At 37.5% G+C, this 21,057-nt stretch overlaps 1 protein-coding gene across 1 annotated transcript in view; it reads right to left on the minus strand.

The window, feature by feature from the left end:
• Positions 1-85: 85 nt before the first annotated feature.
• The window catches only part of LOC106898243 (nebulin-like), a gene marked incomplete at both ends in the record, with an annotated part of 48,416 nt that continues 27,444 nt past the window's right edge, over positions 86-21,057 (minus strand). Inside the window, 31 exon segments of the mRNA XM_014959380.1 lie at positions 86-193; positions 378-479; positions 1,178-1,276; positions 1,521-1,625; positions 1,929-2,240; positions 2,333-2,437; positions 2,960-3,064; positions 3,289-3,492; positions 4,510-4,821; positions 4,998-5,105; positions 5,250-5,354; positions 5,549-5,752; positions 6,490-6,801; positions 7,171-7,278; positions 7,457-7,561; positions 8,493-8,696; positions 9,108-9,419; positions 10,511-10,618; positions 11,118-11,222; positions 11,769-11,972; positions 12,390-12,701; positions 13,506-13,613; positions 14,394-14,498; positions 15,252-15,455; positions 16,155-16,466; positions 17,246-17,353; positions 17,452-17,556; positions 17,699-18,217; positions 18,765-18,872; positions 19,572-19,676; positions 20,430-20,633. Of these exon segments, the coding sequence (XP_014814866.1) occupies positions 86-193; positions 378-479; positions 1,178-1,276; positions 1,521-1,625; positions 1,929-2,240; positions 2,333-2,437; positions 2,960-3,064; positions 3,289-3,492; positions 4,510-4,821; positions 4,998-5,105; positions 5,250-5,354; positions 5,549-5,752; positions 6,490-6,801; positions 7,171-7,278; positions 7,457-7,561; positions 8,493-8,696; positions 9,108-9,419; positions 10,511-10,618; positions 11,118-11,222; positions 11,769-11,972; positions 12,390-12,701; positions 13,506-13,613; positions 14,394-14,498; positions 15,252-15,455; positions 16,155-16,466; positions 17,246-17,353; positions 17,452-17,556; positions 17,699-18,217; positions 18,765-18,872; positions 19,572-19,676; positions 20,430-20,633 (5,517 nt within the window).

Here is a 21,057-nt window from a genome sequence, read left to right on the forward strand (position 1 = left end):
TTTTCTATATTATGCACTAATATCTGTAAGCCCCACAATATTAAAGATGTCTGAATTGTCTGGAGGACATGAGAAAAATTATTACCTCACTTTGGACCTCACTTGAGCGTTTGGCATGACAGATCTGCACAGTGTCAGGAGGCAAGAGGTAACCAGTGGCTTTTTCTTTCTCCCAACCTTCCTTGTATAAATTCTGTGGAAAATGATAGTGAGGAGGAGTTCAACACTACTATCATGAAAATTATTGCTGTATATATGTAACCTATATTAACATATTAAGAACATTTTAAAGGAAAGATTCCTTATAAGGTAAGTTTTTTAAATTCCTCAAAAGAGTTACTAATATAAGTAGAAACTGCCAAGAAGAGATCTCGTACCTGGTTAAGAATTCTGGCTGCCTCCCGGGCCATATCAAGCTGTGGGGTGTCTGTTAGAGTATAATTTGACTTGGCCTCGTTCCACGCTTTGTGGTATTTAATCTAGAACAGAAAAAGAAATTACTACTTTGCAGCACCATCACAAAATTGGGAAAACATAGTAACAAGCAAGACCCATATTTTATGCACGAAATAATGTATAAACCCCTGAATTTTCAAGGCTATCAGACATAACACATTAAATATACATCCAAATGGGTATTTTTTAAAAAAGGAAATTGTAGACAAAAACTAAGAAATGACAAAGTTTCTCAGAGAAAATTTTAAAAATTTGTTCCAGGGCAGCTGGATGGATAGGGAAGAATATTCAGAAGTCAAAGTTATGCCACTTCTTTGGTCTACAGGGATGTATGGCCAACAACCAAGGTAGAAGTGTGTGAACCAGGACAATAGATAGACCCAGACAATAGAGTCCAAGTGTTTAGGTTCATGCTGTCAATGATCACAAATTATTTCAGCCAAGACTGAAAGAAGGGCCCAGTTGCAGAACTAACACTGGATTTTCAAGTGTGTAGGAAAGATTCTATTCTGCTTGAGGAGCTTCTTCCCTCCTAAGTGATGGAGATGAGCTGGTGAAGTCCTGTTCATCTGTATGTCATACATTCACAGAGACTGACCAAGAATTATTTTCCTTTTTTTTTTTTTTTTTAAGATAAACTAGATATCATTCTCAAGATAAAATCCTACCACGTAAATATACAGACCAAGGTAGCAGTCCAGAAACACTCCAGCAAACTTACATCACTAAGAATTTCACTGCTATTCTTTGCTGTGATATAATCAACTCTGTCCGCCACTGGAGTAAATGGAAGAGCTTCGGCTTTTGTACGGTATTTTTTCTATACAAGAAAAAAGATGAACAGTCAGATCATACAGGGATATTTTATCTCTAACACAGCAATTCTGAATACACAGCCAAGACAAAAAAAGTTAACATGGGAAGAAAATCTCTCCATGAATGCTGTTGAAATACTCAAGGTGTATTTTTTATTTTAAAAAATATTGATGTATCCAACCATTAAAAAATACTTTAATTTACGAATACCCTTAAGAAAATTTTAGTATGGAAACACATTTTGTTACCTCACTCAAGATATCTCCAGCATATTTGACATGGTTGATTCCAACAGAGTCGTTTGGCAACCATCCAATCCCCCGTAGCCATTCCAAATCAGATTTATAGACAGCCTGGGGAAACAAAAGAGGGTCCATGCTGTTAGTTACACTTTCCTGTACAATCCAGCAAGATCCATAAATAGCAGCACTTACTTCCACTGGTTAAAAGGAGAGCGGTAATTTCAACACGAGTATTATATCTGAATTTATCACACTTCAAACTTGGCAATGTATAAAAGTGGCATATACTTACACATTCCTAATAAACACCAAAGCCAATTAACTGAATTCAGCAGAGATTCCCACTAGTTAGAGCTCAAGCAGACTAAGAAGAGACAATACTTGATAAGTTGATAAGTTTTCACGTTAACTTACATCGCTCTGAAGATCGTAGGCTTTCCTAGCGTGTATGACATCATTCTGATCTGGAAGACAGATCCACTGATGTAGGTATTGACGGTAATCAACATCACTGACCAAGGACTGACCATGTTTGGCTGACTGGATAGACAGCATGTCTACTGGTAGGTGGCACTGCGTCTTCCACTTGGCAAAGTGTTTCTTGTATTCTAGCTCGCTCTGAACTTTGCCTATGCCCAGGGCAAACTGCATTCTCGTATCTTCTTTTGCATTTGGAACTCCAACATAATGCCCTTTCTGCTTCTCATGTTCCAGTTTGTATTTATACTGGGTAAAGAGCAAAGATCACCATTAAGAACAGTTACCGTGAAATAGCTCTTAAACCACATGAAGAGCTCGATGCCTCTTTTGGCACTTACATCACTAGCAATTTCTCTGGAAGCTTTGGCTGCCTTGATTGGGATTGCATCTGCTCTCAAATCGTAACTCATCTTCAGCTCATCCCAAGCTTCTTTATACAGTTTCTGAAAAGATAACAAAATGTCACACACATGGTATATACTCTGGCCTTTGCCATTAAAGACACACATAGTTTACTGCCATTTGTTTGCTGAAATACTGTGAGGATTATTTGTGTATTACTCCAGCTCCTAGCCATAAATACTACTGCAAATATTACCACCCCTCAAACATGTGCCTGCAACACCAGTTTTGCAACCTCTACTGCACAGAATGGAATTTGTAAAAGATTAGAAAATATTTATATGCTGTGGGCTTTCGTCAATTTCAACAAAATATTATCTCAATGAGGCATAATATTAGTAATTTTTAAACCATTATATGCAAGCATTTATCTTAAAATGTCTAAATACTTTAAGGACACAAAGCAGAGGGAAGGGAAAGTTGCACACCCCATATGAAGACAAACTTCAATGAGATTCATGTGACTTAATCTTCAACTTCATTAGTAATGTCTTAGAATGTTAAAATTCACAGGATACACATACTATTTTATAGAAATGTAGAAAATAAGATGATAAACATACCTGGCTATAATTAGCAGCATTAGTCTTGGCTAGGTTGATTTCAGGTGTGTCTGGCATAATATGAATCATAGTCTTGTCCTTTTCCCAGGCTTCTTTGTATTTTGGCTGTTAAAATAATTCATTTGATGACACTGTAATTATGGAATTTCGCTTCTCAAGAACATAAAATCCCATAACTCTCCCTTGAATTATCATGTTTAAAAATTAAAATGGCTTGAAAAGCATTAAATTTGACTTAAAATACCGCTGATCAACTTTATATTTTAGCAGTGAGGTTTCTCTTTAACCCTTTATAGCCTCAAAACAACTTTAAGAACAAGGTAACGTACAATGCTGACTTGCTCGGCATTCACTTTGGCCAGAACAACGTCTGGAGAATCAACAATGCTGGTGTATTTCAGGCTATCAATAGGTGTTCGATACACATTGTTGCTCAGGAGATCCTGGGCTTGCTTCACTCTCTTGACTTCTGGAGAGTCATTCGGCAACCAGCCAATTCCACGGAGCCACTCCAGGTCTGACTTATAGACAGCCTGTACCAGACAGGAAAACATAGTGTTTAAAATGCCTGTCTTAATTATGTTAAGTGTACAAAGCAGTTTATGTTTTAGAAAAAGTCAAATCGGCTACAGATAGATTAATCCTTTTTATATACAAGAGATGATCAGTGTCAGAAATAAAATACAATCTGGGAACCAGGTTTTAAGTAGTTAATTTCTTAAACAATATCTTCTAAATCTTATGCAGTTAAATAGAGGGGAAACAACTGCACAGAATTGCTGTTAATGATGATGAGCATTAAGATCTTAAAAGAGTTTTCCTGTCCCCCCCAAAATGCTTATTCTCCTAGTCACTTCAACAATTTGCAAGTCCAAATAAAAAAATCAAGCTACCCACCAGGGAATTTGACAAAAAGAACCAAAAAAGAGGTTTTTATACATAACGGGGAGTAGAGCAAACTAGTGTAACTCCTGAAGTAGTGTCAAGCAACATTATTTAAGTTGAGAAGGGCAAATCCTTCAGCAAGGTGTGTGAATGTCACTTCCAAAGCTCATAACTGAAACAGAGGAAGAGTGACTGACTGATAAGCAGCAAAGCCAACTCAGGAAATCAGCTGCACTGACTCCCGCTTTGAAATCAGCCACTAAAACATCTTACCTGCTACCTTACACAGTTTTCTTTCAGTTAAATCAATTTCCAATTTGACTCAGATAAACATAATAAAAGCCACCTGATTCCAAAGTACTAAACATGTTATTTCATAAGCCCCATCAAAGTAATAGAGAGAAATCCTTCCCCCTCTCCAAGTGACAGTACTCCAAACGCATGTGTAACATAGCAGTTAATAACAAAAGGTTTTATAAAATTCAGAGGTAATACTGATACTTTTTAAAGGATAAAAAGAGCAGATAACAGCAGTAACATGAAAAACTGAATAAAACAGTCTAAAGATAAATTTTTTGTGACTGTATAATATCAAACCATCAGAATAAGGCTATAAGATATTAAATAGCAACAGTATTAACTACCCCATCTCTACTCATACGCACATCACTCTGTAGGTCGTAGGCCTTCCTTGCATGGATCACGTCATTCTGGTCGGGCAGACAGGTCCACTGGTGGAGGTACTGGCGATAGTCAATGTCACTGACCAGTGTCTGGCACTCCTTGGCTGCCTGCACGGATATCGCGTCCACCGGGATGTGGACCTGGGCCTTCGAATCATGGTAGGCCTTCCGGTAAATGCGGTCGTTCTGCAGCGCCATGGCCCGCGCGGCCCACGACAGCTTGGGGTCCTCCTGGGCAGTTCGGCACCCGATGTAGTGGCCTTTCTGCTTCTCGTGTGTTTCTTTGTACTTGTACTAAGGAATGAAGGAATAATGTAAGTAGCCACATATTTCTCACCTGAACACGACTAACGAACAAAAGGCTTTCGGTTTCTCAAGTTGGCAGCCCTTCGAACTGAACTTCACTCAGTTCTGCTGAGCTGGACACGGGAAGAGATAGATGGAGCAACCACATGAAGAGGAGACTGTACCTCACTAGCAATGTCTCTGGAAGCCTTGGCGTGTTTGATGGAAATGGCATCAGCTCTTATGTCATAGCTTTTCGCCTTTGCCTCATCCCAGGCCTTCTGATAATGTTTCTGCAAAGAAAATCAATCACCTTTGTTACATGCAGTCAAGACTCTCTGACACCAATGTCTTTTTTTGAAACCTACTCTGGAAGAGCAGTTGTTATGTTCTTAATTTTGTAGTGCTTCACAAGCATAATGACGTTGTTCTCTTACGTTGCTGATGTTGATAGCATTGACTTTGGACTGCAGCATGACAGGAGTATCCGAAGGTATGGAAATCTGTGTCTTATCTTTATCCCAGGCTTCATGGTACAGACGCTAAGGAGAAAGGAAGCACAAGGACATTTTACTATGGTCTGAACATGGAAAAAAAACCCACCAACGGGAATTCTTTGCTAATTCTGATTGAAGTAGTTTCCAACTAGTCATTCCCATGGCAGAAATTCTACTCTCCACCACAAAGAAAAGAAATGCCACCACACAAATGAAAAGTAAAGGAAAGATAAGCTTACGTCACTCATCTGCAGAGCATTGATCTTGGCCTGGACAACGTCTGGCGCGTCAGTAATGCTGGTGAACTTCATCTCGTCCGGTCGCGTGCGGTACAGCCTCTCGTTCAGGAGCTCCTGGGCTTTCTTTGCTTTGACCACATCCACAGAACCTTCTGTCAACCAGCCGATGCCTCGCAACCACTCCAGGTCTGACTTGTACACGTTCTACAAACAAATCAAGGATTATTGACAACAGTGCAGAGACAACTCTACATGTAGACAGGTTTTGTCCAAGACTTTCCCCAAGCTCCTTCTCACACAGTTACACGACAAGCAGTCAATGAGACTGTGGTGTTCCAGGGCCTTCCCACACACAACTAAACCCCTATTTTACACTGCAACAAAGATACTTTTAAAGACACTTGCTACATGCAAACCAGCGGCATAAACTTGAACACAAGAAGTTCCACCTAAACATGAGGAGGAAGTTCTTTATTTGAGCGTGCCAGAGCCCTGGAAGAGGCTGCCCAGAGAGGTGGTGGAGTCTCCATTTCTGGAGGCATTCAAAACCTGCCTGGACACATTCCTTTCCAACCTGCTCTGGGTGACCCTGCTCTGGCAGGGGGGTTGGACCAGATGATCTCCAGAGGTCCCTTCCAACCCCTATCATTCTGTGATTCTGTAATTCCGTGATAATCTACAAGCCATCAGCAAGCAAACTGCAAACAAACACAGCAGAACAAAAAAACATCTCTTCCTTATGAACTGCCTGGAATACTTTTGGCCCCCAAGCTGAGAACACTACTGATTTGGAAGGGACCATCCAAATGAATTAAAATATACATACCAGGACTGACTGCCGACTCACGAACGTGCGTTTGAAAAAAAATATTTGCACAGTCACCAACAACCAGAGCCTCATACGCCTGCCATAAAGCTTTTCTACAGTTACTCTCACTCACATCACTCTGTAGGTCGTAGGCCTTCCTTGCATGGATCACGTCATTCTGGTCGGGCAGACAGGTCCACTGGTGGAGGTACTGGCGATAGTCAATGTCACTGACCAGTGTCTGGCACTCCTTGGCTGCCTGCACGGATATCGCGTCCACCGGGATGTGGACCTGGGCCTTCGAATCATGGTAGGCCTTCCGGTAAATGCGGTCGTTCTGCAGCGCCATGGCCCGCGCGGCCCACGACAGCTTGGGGTCCTCCTGGGCAGTTCGGCACCCGATGTAGTGGCCTTTCTGCTTCTCATGTGCTTGTTTGTACTTGTACTAGTGAATGCAAAAAGAATTATTAAAAGAAATAGTGAATGTGAGGTGAATTTCCCATAATTTCAAATTGCTACTGATCATGAATATATATTTTTATGTTATGAAATATACTCATGTAGAGTTTAGAAATGCCTAATGCATTCTTGCCCCATGGCCTTTGTTTATTTTCATTGTAGTTTATTATTTTCTAATATACACTTAATGTCAGGATTTGAAATTCAACGTTCCCTTTGGAAACTGTTGCCCATTTTCTCTCTGAAAAGGCTTTCAAGTTGAATCTGAAACACTGTGGTATTTTAAGTTAATAGCTTATTACTTTCTTCTTGTTTCTCAGGCTAACTGAAAAATAAATGTAAAGGAGGAACATACATCACTCGCAATATCTCTTGATGCCTTTGCACTTTGGATTGGGATCGCATCAGCTCTCATGTCGTAACCCTTCTTTTTGGCCTCTTCCCAGGCTTGTACATAAAGTTTCTACACAAAAGAAGACAGAAGATGGCTTCTCAATATTCTGAAAGATGGAATTTCTACATTTCATAATTATTTCTTAAAATTTTCATGAATGCATATTTTAGAAGTTCTTTATGTTTAAAGAAATGCTTACTTAATTTCTGAATTTGCATTACTTTAGTACATATTTAAATGTTCTTACATGGCTAACATTAGCTGCGTTGGCCTTCGCCAGCAAAATTGTTGGTGTGTCAGGCATGACGTGAATGGACTTTTTGTCTGCTTCCCAGGCTTCCGTGTACAAACGCTAGGAGAGAGGAAAACACATCCTTTTAAAAGTTTCTTTATATATGTGATGACAAAAAGACTGAAAATTTCAAAGCAGTAGTCAATAAAAATATATCCAGGATAAAAAAGAAAAGTAATCTTGAAGCAGAGCAAAATACATATAATGAAACTAATACATTTGTCCAAAGAAAGTATTTTACAAACAGCAAGGGGTAGTTAAAGCAAGCTTTAAACACCCTGACATGGCAAAGCTTCTCACTGAACAGCTCAGGAAAGGAAACTTTGTCCTTCCTCATTATTTCTCAGGCTAAGTTGGCACAGCAATCGATTGATTTAGGATTGCTGTGGGAGGAAAACTATATTCCTTATTCTGCTGTATGTGTATGAGTTGTTTGATTGATGTTTCTTATTAAAGAGAAGGAGTAGGTTCTTTGTGACTTTCATCCTCCAGATCTGAGATAAATTGCAGAAGCTTCACTTCCAGAGGACATAAGCTATTTCCTCATAACTTGTTCATCATAGGGTACGACATTCAGTCAACAATACATTACTCCAGCAGCTGCAGTAAAAGCCTCAACATTCTGCTACTTTCTATCTTACAGCATGGTCATGGCATCACCACAGCTGGACATAACCTAACACCCTGCTGAAACATCACTTCTGCGGATTTCACAGTATTGTCTAAGAACTGCAAAAAAATTTAGCCTGTTCTGTCAGTTGTATAGTGAAGTAGCATTAACAAAATAGAAAAAAACATACCAAACTGGTATTTAAACATAGGATTTCAGCTGGGATGGGAGAAGAGGGAAATTCACCATCATTTTTAGTATTACTCTTGAAAAATAGGTGATTTTGGTGAATTTTTTTTGTACTAAGTTTTCAGTTCAGACACAGACTTGAGCTAAGAGCACTAGTGATTTTGAGAAAAAACAAAACAACACAAATCTCACCTTGTTCATTATCTCAGCATTTTGCTTGGCTAAGACCATGGCCAAGGAATCCGTCACACTAGTAAATTTAATTTGGTCTGCTGGTTGACGATACTTCCTTTCACTCAGGATTTCACCAGCTTTCTTAGCCTTCTCAACATCCACGGAGCCAATGGGAACCCATCCAATACCTCTCAGCCATTCCAGGTCTGATTTGTAAACGGCCTGAAAAAATGTGACAGTTCATTATATGAATGCAAAGCTGATCAAATATCAAAATTATAAATAAGCATATCCAAGTTTATGTGAACAACTGTGTAAATATTTCCGCTTAGTGGCAGGATATGGTTTTGAAAACAATCATTATTTTTGAAGAGTTAGTAAAATGACTATTAAGTAACAAAAGGTATAGAGTTATTAAGAAACTCCAAAAACACCAGTTACACACAAATTATACCTCAAGCTAAGGATTGAGAAAATAGGATTAAACATAACTTCAAGGATAGAATATTAGACATCTAAACTCTATCAACATGGATGATGAAAGCGTCTAAGGCATATTATATATTTTAAAAATTATATTGTACAAGACCCAGAATATTTGCTTATGTATTATAAATTTAACAATTTACTGACATCACTCTGTAGATCATAGGCCTTCTTAGCATGGATAACATCATTCTGGTCCGGCAGGCAGATCCACTGGTGAAGATAGTGGCGGTAATCGATGTCGCTCACCAACCCTTGACATTTCTTGGCCAACACAATGCCCAGCATGTCCACTGGGCTACTGAAGTGGGTCTTGGTCTTCTCAAAGGCTTTCTTGTACTCTCTGTCACTCTGGATCTTGGCTACGTGTATCGACCACATCATCTTGGGGTCATCCTCTATGTTACGGGCCCCGATGTGGTGGCCAAGCTGCTTGCGATAGCCTTCTTTGTATTTGTACTGAAACAAAGTATTTTCATATTCACATGGTATGTTTTTAAATTAACAAACAATTAATACAGTTTAACATAACTTTTTATATTTTGTTTAGACAAAAGTATCATTCAGGTCTTTCTAGTGTTTTACTAATTTTCACATAAAAGGGATTTTTATTAGAGATATTATTATCTCTTGGTTTTTTATATATCACCTTTTCAATTACCTAAACATTTAATTTCACATACTTACTAAAAAGTTTTATATCCTATATTCTTATTATATTAAGAGTAAAATGTAAAGATTAGCTTACTTTAAAACCTACTATAGAACCCCCTGGATGAAGAGTCTGAGTTGGTCTGAATACTAACAGTTTAAAAACAAATTCTGATAGAAAAAGGAGCATAAAACCGCTGTTCTCCTCTGTCTCTTAGTGATGTTTCCAATTCTGATAGAAAAAGAAGGAGCATAAAACAGCTGTTCTCCTCTGTCTCTTAGTGATGTTTCCTCAACCCTGCAGCAAAACCTGTCATAGTCATTGCATTTTTTCCCTGTTTTTGTATTCAGACATCTCAAATTTCTATGACTCGTCAACAGAACTATTTTTTCCTTAGGAAAAGGCAACAATTTAGAATTTTTAGATTGATTTACTAATATATTTATTTTGGGGAGAGATTTGATAGTATCTCCTATTTTGAATTAGGAATTAAATTGACTAACTCCAGCATAGACTCATACGTGTAATTGATCATTCTACTCGAACATCCAGAGACATCATTGGAACTATTACAGGGGGCATAGAAATAATCCTCATATTATATTATTTATTTATTTAATAATGTGATATATACTTCACGTATAAAAATAGCAGCTACCCCCTGCCTTCCTGTACTAAAGGCATGCAGTAGAATTGCTGCTTTTCAGTATTATCTATTCTATAATCTTTAGGTATTATATTAAAAAACAATGGAACAAACATTCTGGTTCTTTTCCATTCCCAAATCCATAACAGACATGATCAAAACCCCTGCTTACATCAGAAAAACAATGGAACAAACATTCTGATTCTTTTCCATTCCCAACTCCACACAGACATGATCAAAACCCCTGCTTACATCACTGGCAATCTCCCTGGATGCTTTGGCAGCTTGAATAGGAATGGCATCAAAACGCAAATCGTGACCCTTCTTCTTCGATTCCTCCAAAGCCAGTTTGTACATTTTCTGTAAGGAAAACATTCACATTTTTGTTTGAAAAACAGAATCACACTTCAGTTAGCAGATCTGCGTAATAAAATAAATTAAGTCCTTAAACAATACTGTTAATGTTCAAACAACTTAAATATCTGAACACAGCTCTAGCTTCTCTAGAAAATAAAATACGGCAGATTTCAAAGATCTTGTAATTGTACTCTAGACACAGGAAACTGGAAGTCATTTACGGAAGGCAAAGAAAGGAATATTCTAAAACTTACATTATTTACTTCCATACATTACTACAGAAATGATTCCTTGTTAATGGTAGATAATATATTTTAAAAGTCCATTTACATACCCAGGAGGTAAATTCTAGCAAAAGAACAACTCTGACTTTAGCAGTGGAGCTGGCAAATTGTGAAACTAAACAACTCGACAATAAAATAAGATTAATTAAAAGGCAGAGATGACAAAATTGTACTTGTCAGAAATCCTTTAACTCTCTTAACTCTTCACTCTTACTCACCTGACTGTAGTTTAATTGGTTTTGCTTTGCTAACATGATTTCTGGTGTGTCAGGCATCACATGAACCATGGTCTTATCTTTATTCCATGCTTCAGTGTATAAACGCTACAAAAGAATATAAGAAGAAATTAATATTGCATTAAAAAACAAGTTAATACCTCATTATTCAGGTAGAATGTAGAGGATACTAGGTAAAATTACAGGAAATTCAGCATGGATAAATGGTTATCTATTTAGTCAGGTAGAGATACCATTATTAAAAAGATAATTTATCTGAGGAAATATAGCAACAAAGAAAATTGCCACATTCCTCAGGACAATGAATAAACCAAAGCATTATTATTGCTCAGTGCACAGAGATGTCAAATAAAAGGTTAAAATGTAATGTGCAGAATATCATGACAATGTTGAGTCTTCTATCTGCTCAGTGGACAGACATGTCAAATAAAATATTAAAATGTAATGTGCAGAATATCATGACAAAGCTGAGTCTTCTATTACATGGTCTAATTGTATTGATTAAAACAAATGGAGCTCACTATTTGAAAATACATTATCTCTGAACTTACTTGTGATCACTATAGTTCTAGTGCTGTCTCCAGGGTTTAGATGGAGACTGCTGAGGTGTTGCCTCATCCAACCAAGACTCACCTTATTCATTGTCTCTGCGTTGTGCTTGGCCAAGACCATCTCCAGAGAATCGGTGACACTAGTAAACTTGATTGTGTCTGGATGCTGGCGGTATATTTTATCACTCAAGATCTCTCCTGCCTTCTTGGCTTTTTCAACTTCCAAGGAACCAATCGGGACCCAACCAATGCCTCGTAACCATTCAAGGTCAGACTTGTAGCAGTTCTATTACAAAAAACCACACAGGTTATTTTAGCAGTAATAATGCAATTTACACAGTGCATCTTTTCACGGTTAAGTGACCTCCCTCTCAATTTTTCATTCAAATAAATTCAAAACCCAAGAGAAATTCTCAGAAGAAATAACTGCATTTGTTCTACATTAAAAGAGAAAACATCATCCAAGTTTCACTAAATGGCAAATAACAAATAGCCCACATTTGGGAATTACAGAATTTAATTAAATATCAATTAGATAACTTATCCTATTGGAGATCTGAGTTTCAATTAGCCATAAAACTGAAAAATAAGATGTGAAAATTTGGTTCTACCATATTGTTACATGATTGCCTGGTCCATCTATGTAAAAATACATACAAATCAAATACATTCCTCACCAGAAATTAAATCAAAAAGAACTCACATCACTCTGTAGATCATAGGCCTTCCTAGCATGGATAACATCGTTCTGGTCCGGCAGGCAGATCCACTGGTGAAGATAGTGGCGGTAATCGATGTCGCTCACCAACCCTTGACATTTCTTGGCCAACACAATGCCCAGCATGTCCACTGGGCTACTGAAGTGGGTCTTGGTCTTCTCAAAGGCTTTCTTGTACTCTCTGTCACTCTGGATCTTGGCTACGTGCATCGACCACATCATCTTGGGGTCATCCTCTATGTTACGGGCCCCGATGTGGTGGCCAAGCTGCTTGCGATAGCCTTCTTTGTATTTGTACTGAAATGTAAATCAATATATTGTATTTCTATATTACCTCTAAATATCACTAACTCATATTAAGTACTTATAAGAATAAACACTCACAATTTCTCTATAACCTACAGTCAAAAATACCAAACTGTCAAAGCAGTTCTGGAGCTAATGGCACGGATTGAATTTTTGAGATTTGAGTTAGAACCATAGAGATTTTTAAGTCTTTTTGAAAAAACTTTCTTCACTAATATTAGTGAGAAATAACCCTCACCTTATTAAATATATTTAGTCCTTATTAAATATAATAATATACATACTGATAATACTTAAGTAAAGGTAAAGGTTTATGAACTACAAAATTAACACGATAGCAGCATTATGCCTTATTAAATATATATTAGGCCTATGTATGTATAATATACATACTGATAATACTTCAGTAAAAGTAAAGGTTTATGAACTACAAAATTAATGTGATAGCAGCATTATATTTTCCTTATAACTTCTCAACATTTATTTTTTACACCTTATTAAATATATTTAGTCCTTATTAAATATAATAATATACATACTGATAATACTTAAGTAAAGGTAAAGGTTTATGAACTACAAAATTAACACGATAGCAGCATTATATTGTCCTTATAACTTCTCAACATTTATTTTTTACAATTATGTATTTAAACATATATAGTTAATTTGCTTCCAAAAATCCGTTATTTGAGATCACAGCTTAACTGAAATGCCTTTTACAGAATCGAGTTGAGAACCTTCAGGTTTCAGAGATCAGATGTCAACACACAAAGACAGAAAGAAGTAGTTTCTTACATCACTGGCAATTTGCCGGGAGGCTTTGGCAGCCTGGATGGGGATAGCGTCACTTCTCAAATCATAGCCTTTCTTTTTGTCTTCTTCCATGGCCTGTTTGTAGAGTTTCTAGGTGAAGAATTAAAGAATGGGACTCATGTCAGTAAGTTCCATATATTACATGCTATGCAAAACAAACTGCTTCTGAGTAGACTTTAAAAATTTAAGATTTATTCTAACCCAGCTTTATCTAACTTTCTTAACTCAAAGCCCCAGATCAGTAGCTCATAAAAATTCATATCAAAGGAAGTTCTTTACTAAATACACTAGCTAACAATTTTTTTCTCTCAATACTTTAAATAACATAACATTGACTACAAATTTAGAGATAACTATTGTTCTATATAAGTGGAGTAAAACCTACTTTTTGAAGCCACCTCTTACTGATGTGAGTTTATTTGCCTAAACTAACATTGAACACTGGGGTCCCCGCTCCTCAGAATTGTACTGGAAATTACTTTTTTGGTATTGCCAATGTTAGAATTAATTTTGCAACTTCCCAACAGTATGCACACTGCAAAAATGACTCTTAAAAATTCACTGAAGACACACAACTTACCATGGAATTTATTCTCGCTTCCCAATGGTATGCATGCTGGCAAAAATGACTCTTAAAAATTCACTGGAGACACACAACTTACCATGGAATTTATTCTCTATAGCGCTCACTGATGTATGAATGAACTACTGTACAAATACACAAACAATGTTTTTAAAGTCACAATTTTGAGAATAAATATTGGGAGTTACTTGAAGAAACTGACGGTATCATCTATATAAGGTTTATCAGAATACTGATGATCCAGCCATGAACCAGAGCAGTTACATGTGGAGAACTAGCACACTCACCACACTGTAGTTTTGCATGTTTTGTTTCGCCAGTGTGATCTCAGGTGTGTCAGGCATTATGTGGATTTGTGTCTTGTCTTTATCCCAGGCCTCAGTATATAAACGCTGCAGGAGAAATAACATATGTTAAAGGGGAAAAAAAGCAGTGACTACTTGATCTCCTGGAACATAAGAACTACAGATCTCTACTCCAAGATCAGTCTAAAAAATCCTTATTCCTTATATAGCAATGAGATTTTATATTTACTCCTCTAGATACTTAATGTCCAGGTTAAGAATTAGTCACCTACAAAGAATTCTATTAAAAAAAGAAGTTTAGAAAAATTCACAGAATGCTAATCAGATACACAGAAATCTAAACTCTAAGAACAAGGCCTGTTTGAAAGAGGAAATTGGTTTATTGGCATCAATAGAATTGAAAACAGGGCCACAGATTCAGAAAACTCTTATATTCTAAGGATTACACTGAATTGTTTAAAATATGGTTATTTCAGAGACTGCCCTAAAACAAGTAGCTTATTAATTACTAGATTACTAGATAAACTTGATAAATTTTAGATTTATTAGACAAATTGCTATATTAAAAATTAGATGAAAGTTAGGTAACACATTACTAGATATTCAGTAGAGTATATGGAAAGCTTCACAACCGATAATTCCAATTTAACTTGGTAGATATTATTAAATTAGAACTTGCTGCAAATAAATCACCTGATGGTTAACAAGAATGGAACTTACACTTTTAAAGCCTCACTGTGCTGGAGTCTCACACAGCAGCCACACATCTGTATTTCTAGTGCTGTCTCCAGGGTTTAGGCAGAGACTGCTGAGGTGTTGCCTCATCCAACCAAGACTCACCTTATTCATTGTCTCTGCGTTGTGCTTGGCCAAGACCATCTCCAGAGAATCAGCGACACTAGTAAACTTGATCGTGTCTGGATGCTGGCGGTATATTTTATCACTCAAGATCTCTCCTGCCTTCTTGGCCTTTTCAACATCCAAGGAACCAATCGGGACCCAACCAATGCCTCGTAACCATTCAAGGTCAGACTTGTAGCAGTTCTATTACAAAATACAGAGAGCAGTCTCATTAATATTGCCAGTTAAAAAAAGTATATATACCATGCAACTAATGCTTACTTTCTGTAAATTGCCTTCCTCCTAGCTACATCCACAAAACAATCTCTGTTAGCAACCTAGATTCAGACCCCATATCTGTATTCAAGAGGTATCATTCACCCAACAATATGATGGGGAACGGTCAAAGAATAATGGGATTAAAACAAAGCCCTGGAAGTCAGTATAAACATTTCCTGTAACATTTATTCCCAATAAATAAATGGTCAGCCATGAAGAAGAGCAGATCTTAATTCAAACCATTTTCTCCAGCATAGAACAAAGGGATTATCCCCACTAAATTCACGCAACTAAAAGCAGTTGTCACACTATGCATTTCCTCTTTAATTGCAATTAAGTGGCACATAAACTTATTAAGACTGTCTACTATGCGGGCATGTATGCAGCTAGTTCTACTATTTGGCTAACTGATGAGCTATATATAGAATTTGATAATACTCAACCTTCCATATACACAAACTCATTCATTCCTAAAGATCTTATGACCTTGCTTGGAACAGGTAAAGAAAAACACAATGTGAAAAAACACTATATGGGAGAGAGAGTTCAAGCAGCGTTTGTAGTTTATATGCCAAGGAAATTGCACACACTTTGGAACTCAAACACTTATCAGCAAGTACTCACATCACTCTGTAGATCATAGGCCTTCCTAGCATGGATAACATCGTTCTGGTCTGGCAGGCAAGTCCATTCATGTAGATAGTTGCGGTAATCGATGTCGCTCACCAACTCCTGACATTTCTTGGCCAACACAATGCCCAGCATGTCCACTGGGCTACTGAAGTGGGTCTTGGTCTTCTCAAAGGCTTTCTTGTACTCTCTGTCACTCTGGATCTTGGCTACGTGCATCGACCACAACATCTTGGGGTCATCCTCTATGTTACGGGCCCCGATGTGGTGGCCAAGCTGCTTGCGATAGCCTTCCTTATACTTGTACTACAGATTAAAAAAACATTCAGTGAGTTTTAGTTGAGTTTTCTTTAGATCCCTACCAACCTCTGTGGCACAACCTCCAGAAGACTTAGTATCTAAAACCACAGAGACTTTAGATTGAGAAACAATTCTGCAGATGAACTGCAGCGTAAGACTATAAAAGGATTCATACAATAATATTTGCCTGATATGACTTCACATTTCCAAGGACACTCCCTGGACTACATATTAAAGAGCTACTACTCAGTAACAGAGAGTGAAAAAAGTCTCTAATTTATGGCAGCAACACAAAAGGCCCAAAGTTCAGTAAATATCCCCTACATAAAGAATCAGTTAGTCACCTCTCAGCATGATAGACAAAAATTTCCTATTCAGTCTGCTGAGAAGATAAAAAATGGAAGACCATAGAGAAAGCGCTAGAAGTTTAAATAGGGACACCAAATGCATATATGGAAAAAAATTTGAATTTTTATATTAATACATATTAATAGTAAAAAAATATTACTTTTACATTGTGTATATTTGTACAAAAAAAATCTTGGTTTGTATTTTCCTTCCTGAAGTCCAGCACAGCTGTGAAGCTGCAACATCAGGGGCGTGCAGACTGGTAGTATGGAGGGGTGACCCTCCAGAAGGAACACATTTACAGATGAGCTGAACAGCTATGACAGGTAAGAGCTTGGTTGCCTCCATTGGGCTGAGGTTCCAAACACTGGGTTTCAGCAGCAAGCACCTGGAAAGCATCCAACACACTCTGCCACCAAGGGCTCCTGTCCACTCACATCACTTGCAATATCTCTGGAAGCTTTAGCAGACTTGATTGGAATGGCATCTGCCCGCATGTCGTAGCCTTTCTTCTTATCTTCCTCCATGGCAAGCTTGTACAGTTTCTGAAGGAAAAACAACAAGCATTCCAATCAAACTACACTTCTTCCTGGACCATAGCAGCATCCAGGGACAGTTGCTTAACCCCACTTCAAACACCTACCTCACTGAAGTTCACTCTGTTCTGCTGGGCCAGCAAAATACCAGGGGTGTCTGGCATAATGTGGATGCTGGTTTTATCCTTCTCCCATGCTTCTACGTATGAGCGCTGAAAAAATTAGTACAATGTGAAATGAGACAATGCAAGAACAGCCAACAAACTCCATGAGCAAAGTAGCTCAAGGAACATCAATGTCTTAGGAAAGGAAGGCAGCTGTTTCCTTCAGGTGGCAAACGCAAGGACATCTCACCTGGTTCATAATCTCAGAGTTGTGCTTTGCCAAAAGCATCGGCATGGAGTCAGGGAGGCTCGTGAACTTGATGGTGTCCGGGTGCTGCCGATACTTCTTGTCACTCAGGATCTACCATATTGTTACATGATTGCCTGGTCCATCTATGTAAAAATACATACAAATCAAATACATTCCTCACCAGAAATTAAATCAAAAAGAACTCACATCACTCTGTAGATCATAGGCCTTCCTAGCATGGATAACATCGTTCTGGTCCGGCAGGCAGATCCACTGGTGAAGATAGTGGCGGTAATCGATGTCGCTAACCAACCCTTGACATTTCTTGGCCAACACAATGCCCAGCATGTCCACTGGGCTACTGAAGTGGGTCTTGGACTTCTCAAAGGCTTTCTTGTACTCTCGGTCACTCTGGATCTTGGCTACGTGCATCGACCACATCATCTTGGGGTCATCCTCTATGTTACGGGCCCCGATGTGGTGGCCAAGCTGCTTGCGATAGCCTTCTTTGTATTTGTACTGAAATGTAAATCAATATATTGTATTTCTATATTACCTCTAAATATCACTAACTCATATTAAGTACTTATAAGAATAAACACTCACAATTTCTCTATAACCTACAGTCAAAAATACCAAACTGTCAAAGCAGTTCTGGAGCTAATGACACGGATTGAATTTTTGAGATTTGAGTTAGAACCATAGAGATTTTTAAGTCTTTTTGAAAAAACTTTCTTCACTAATATTAGTGAGAAATAACCCTCGCCTTATTAAATATATATTAGGCCTATGTATGTATAATATACATACTGATAATACTTCAGTAAAAGTAAAGGTTTATGAACTACAAAATTAATGTGATAGCAGCATTATATTTTCCTTATAACTTCTCAACATTTATTTTTTACAATTATGTATTTAAACATATATAGTTAATTTGCTTCCAAAAATCCGTTATTTGAGATCGCAGCTTAACTGAAATGCCTTTTACAGAATCGAGTTGAGAACCTTCAGGTTTCAGAGATCAGATGTCAACACACAAAGACAGAAAGAAGTAGTTTCTTACATCACTGGCAATTTGCCGGGAGGCTTTGGCAGCCTGGATGGGGATAGCGTCACTTCTCAAATCATAGCCTTTCTTTTTGTCTTCTTCCATGGCCTGTTTGTAGAGTTTCTAGGTGAAGAATTAAAGAATGGGACTCATGTCAGTAAGTTCCATATATGACATGCTATGCAAAACAAACTGCTTCTGAGTAGACTTTAAAAATTTAAGATTTATTCTAACCCAGCTTTATCTAACTTTCTTAACTCAAAGCCCCAGATCAGTAGCTCATAAAAATTCATATCAAAGGAAGTTCTTTACTAAATACACTAGCTAACAATTTTTTTCTCTCAATACTTTAAATAACATAACATTGACTACAAATTTAGAGATAACTATTGTTCTATATAAGTGGAGTAAAACCTACTTTTTGAAGCCACCTCTTACTGATGTGAGTTTATTTGCCTAAACTAACATTGAACACTGGGATCCCCGCTCCTCAGAATTGTGCTGGAAATTACTTTTTTGGTATTGCCAATGTTAGAATTAATTTTGCAGCTTCCCAATGGTATGCATGCTGGCAAAAATGACTCTTAAAAATTCACTGGAGACACACAACTTACCATGGAATTTATTCTCTATAGCGCTCACTGATGTATGAATGAACTACTGTACAAATACACAAACAATGTTTTTAAAGTCACAATTTTGAGAATAAATATTGGGAGTTACTTGAAGAAACTGACGGTATCATCTATATAAGGTTTATCAGAATACTGATGATCCAGCCATGAACCAGAGCAGTTACATGTGGAGAACTAGCACACTCACCACACTGTAGTTTTGCATGTTTTGTTTCGCCAGTGTGATCTCAGGTGTGTCAGGCATTATGTGGATTTGTGTCTTGTCTTTATCCCAGGCCTCAGTATATAAACGCTGCAGGAGAAATAACATATGTTAAAGGGGGAAAAAAAGCAGTGATTACTTGATCTCCTAAAACATAAGAACTACAGATCTCTACTCCAAGATCATTCCAAAAAATCCTTATTCTTTATATAGCAATGAGATTTTATATTTACTCCTCTAGATACTTAATGTCCAGGTTAAGAATTAGTCACCTACAAAGAATTCTATTAAAAAAAAAGTTTACAAAAATGCACAGAATGCTAATCAGACATACAGAAATCTAAACTCTAAGACCAAGGCCTATTTGAAAGAGGAAGTTGGTTTATTGGCATCAATAGAATTGAAAACAGGGCCACAGATTCAGAAAACTCTTATATTCTAAGGATTACACTGAATTGTTTAAAATATGGTTATTTCAGAGACTGCCCTAAAACAAGTAGCTTATTAATTACTAGATTACTAGATAAACTTGATAAATTTTAGATTTATTAGACAAATTGCTATATTAAAAATTAGATGAAAGTTAGGTAACACATTACTAGATATTCAGTAGAGTATATGGAAAGCTTCACAACCGATAATTCCAATTTAACTTGGTAGATATTATTAAATTAGAACTTGCTGCAAATAAATCACCTGATGGTTAACAAGAATGGAACTTACACTTTTAAAGCCTCACTGTGCTGGAGTCTCACACAGCAGCCACACATCTGTATTTCTAGTGCTGTCTCCAGGGTTTAGGCAGAGACTGCTGAGGTGTTGCCTCATCCAACCAAGACTCACCTTATTCATTGTCTCTGCGTTGTGCTTGGCCAAGACCATCTCCAGAGAATCGGTGACACTAGTAAACTTGATTGTGTCTGGATGCTGGCGGTATATTTTATCACTCAAGATCTCTCCTGCCTTCTTGGCTTTTTCAACTTCCAAGGAACCAATCGGGACCCAACCAATGCCTCGTAACCATTCAAGGTCAGACTTGTAGCAGTTCTATTACAAAATACAGAGAGCAGTCTCATTAATATTGCCAGTTAAAAAAAGTATATATACCATGCAACTAATGCTTACTTTCTGTAAATTGCCTTCCTCCTAGCTACATCCACAAAACAATCTCTGTTAGCAACCTAGATTCAGACCCCATATCTGTATTCAAGAGGTATCATTCACCCAACAATATGATGGGGAACGGTCAAAGAATAATGGGATTAAAACAAAGCCCTGGAAGTCAGTATAAACATTTCCTGTAACATTTATTCCCAATAAATAAATGGTCAGCCATGAAGAAGAGCAGATCTTAATTCAAACCATTTTCTCCAGCATAGAACAAAGGGATTATCCCCACTAAATTCACGCAACTAAAAGCAGTTGTCACACTATGCATTTCCTCTTTAATTGCAATTAAGTGGCACATAAA

This window comes from Calidris pugnax, unplaced genomic scaffold (genome assembly GCF_001431845.1).
Source record: "Calidris pugnax isolate Ruff unplaced genomic scaffold, ASM143184v1 scaffold466, whole genome shotgun sequence".
NCBI classification, from domain to species: domain Eukaryota; kingdom Metazoa; phylum Chordata; class Aves; order Charadriiformes; family Scolopacidae; genus Calidris; species Calidris pugnax.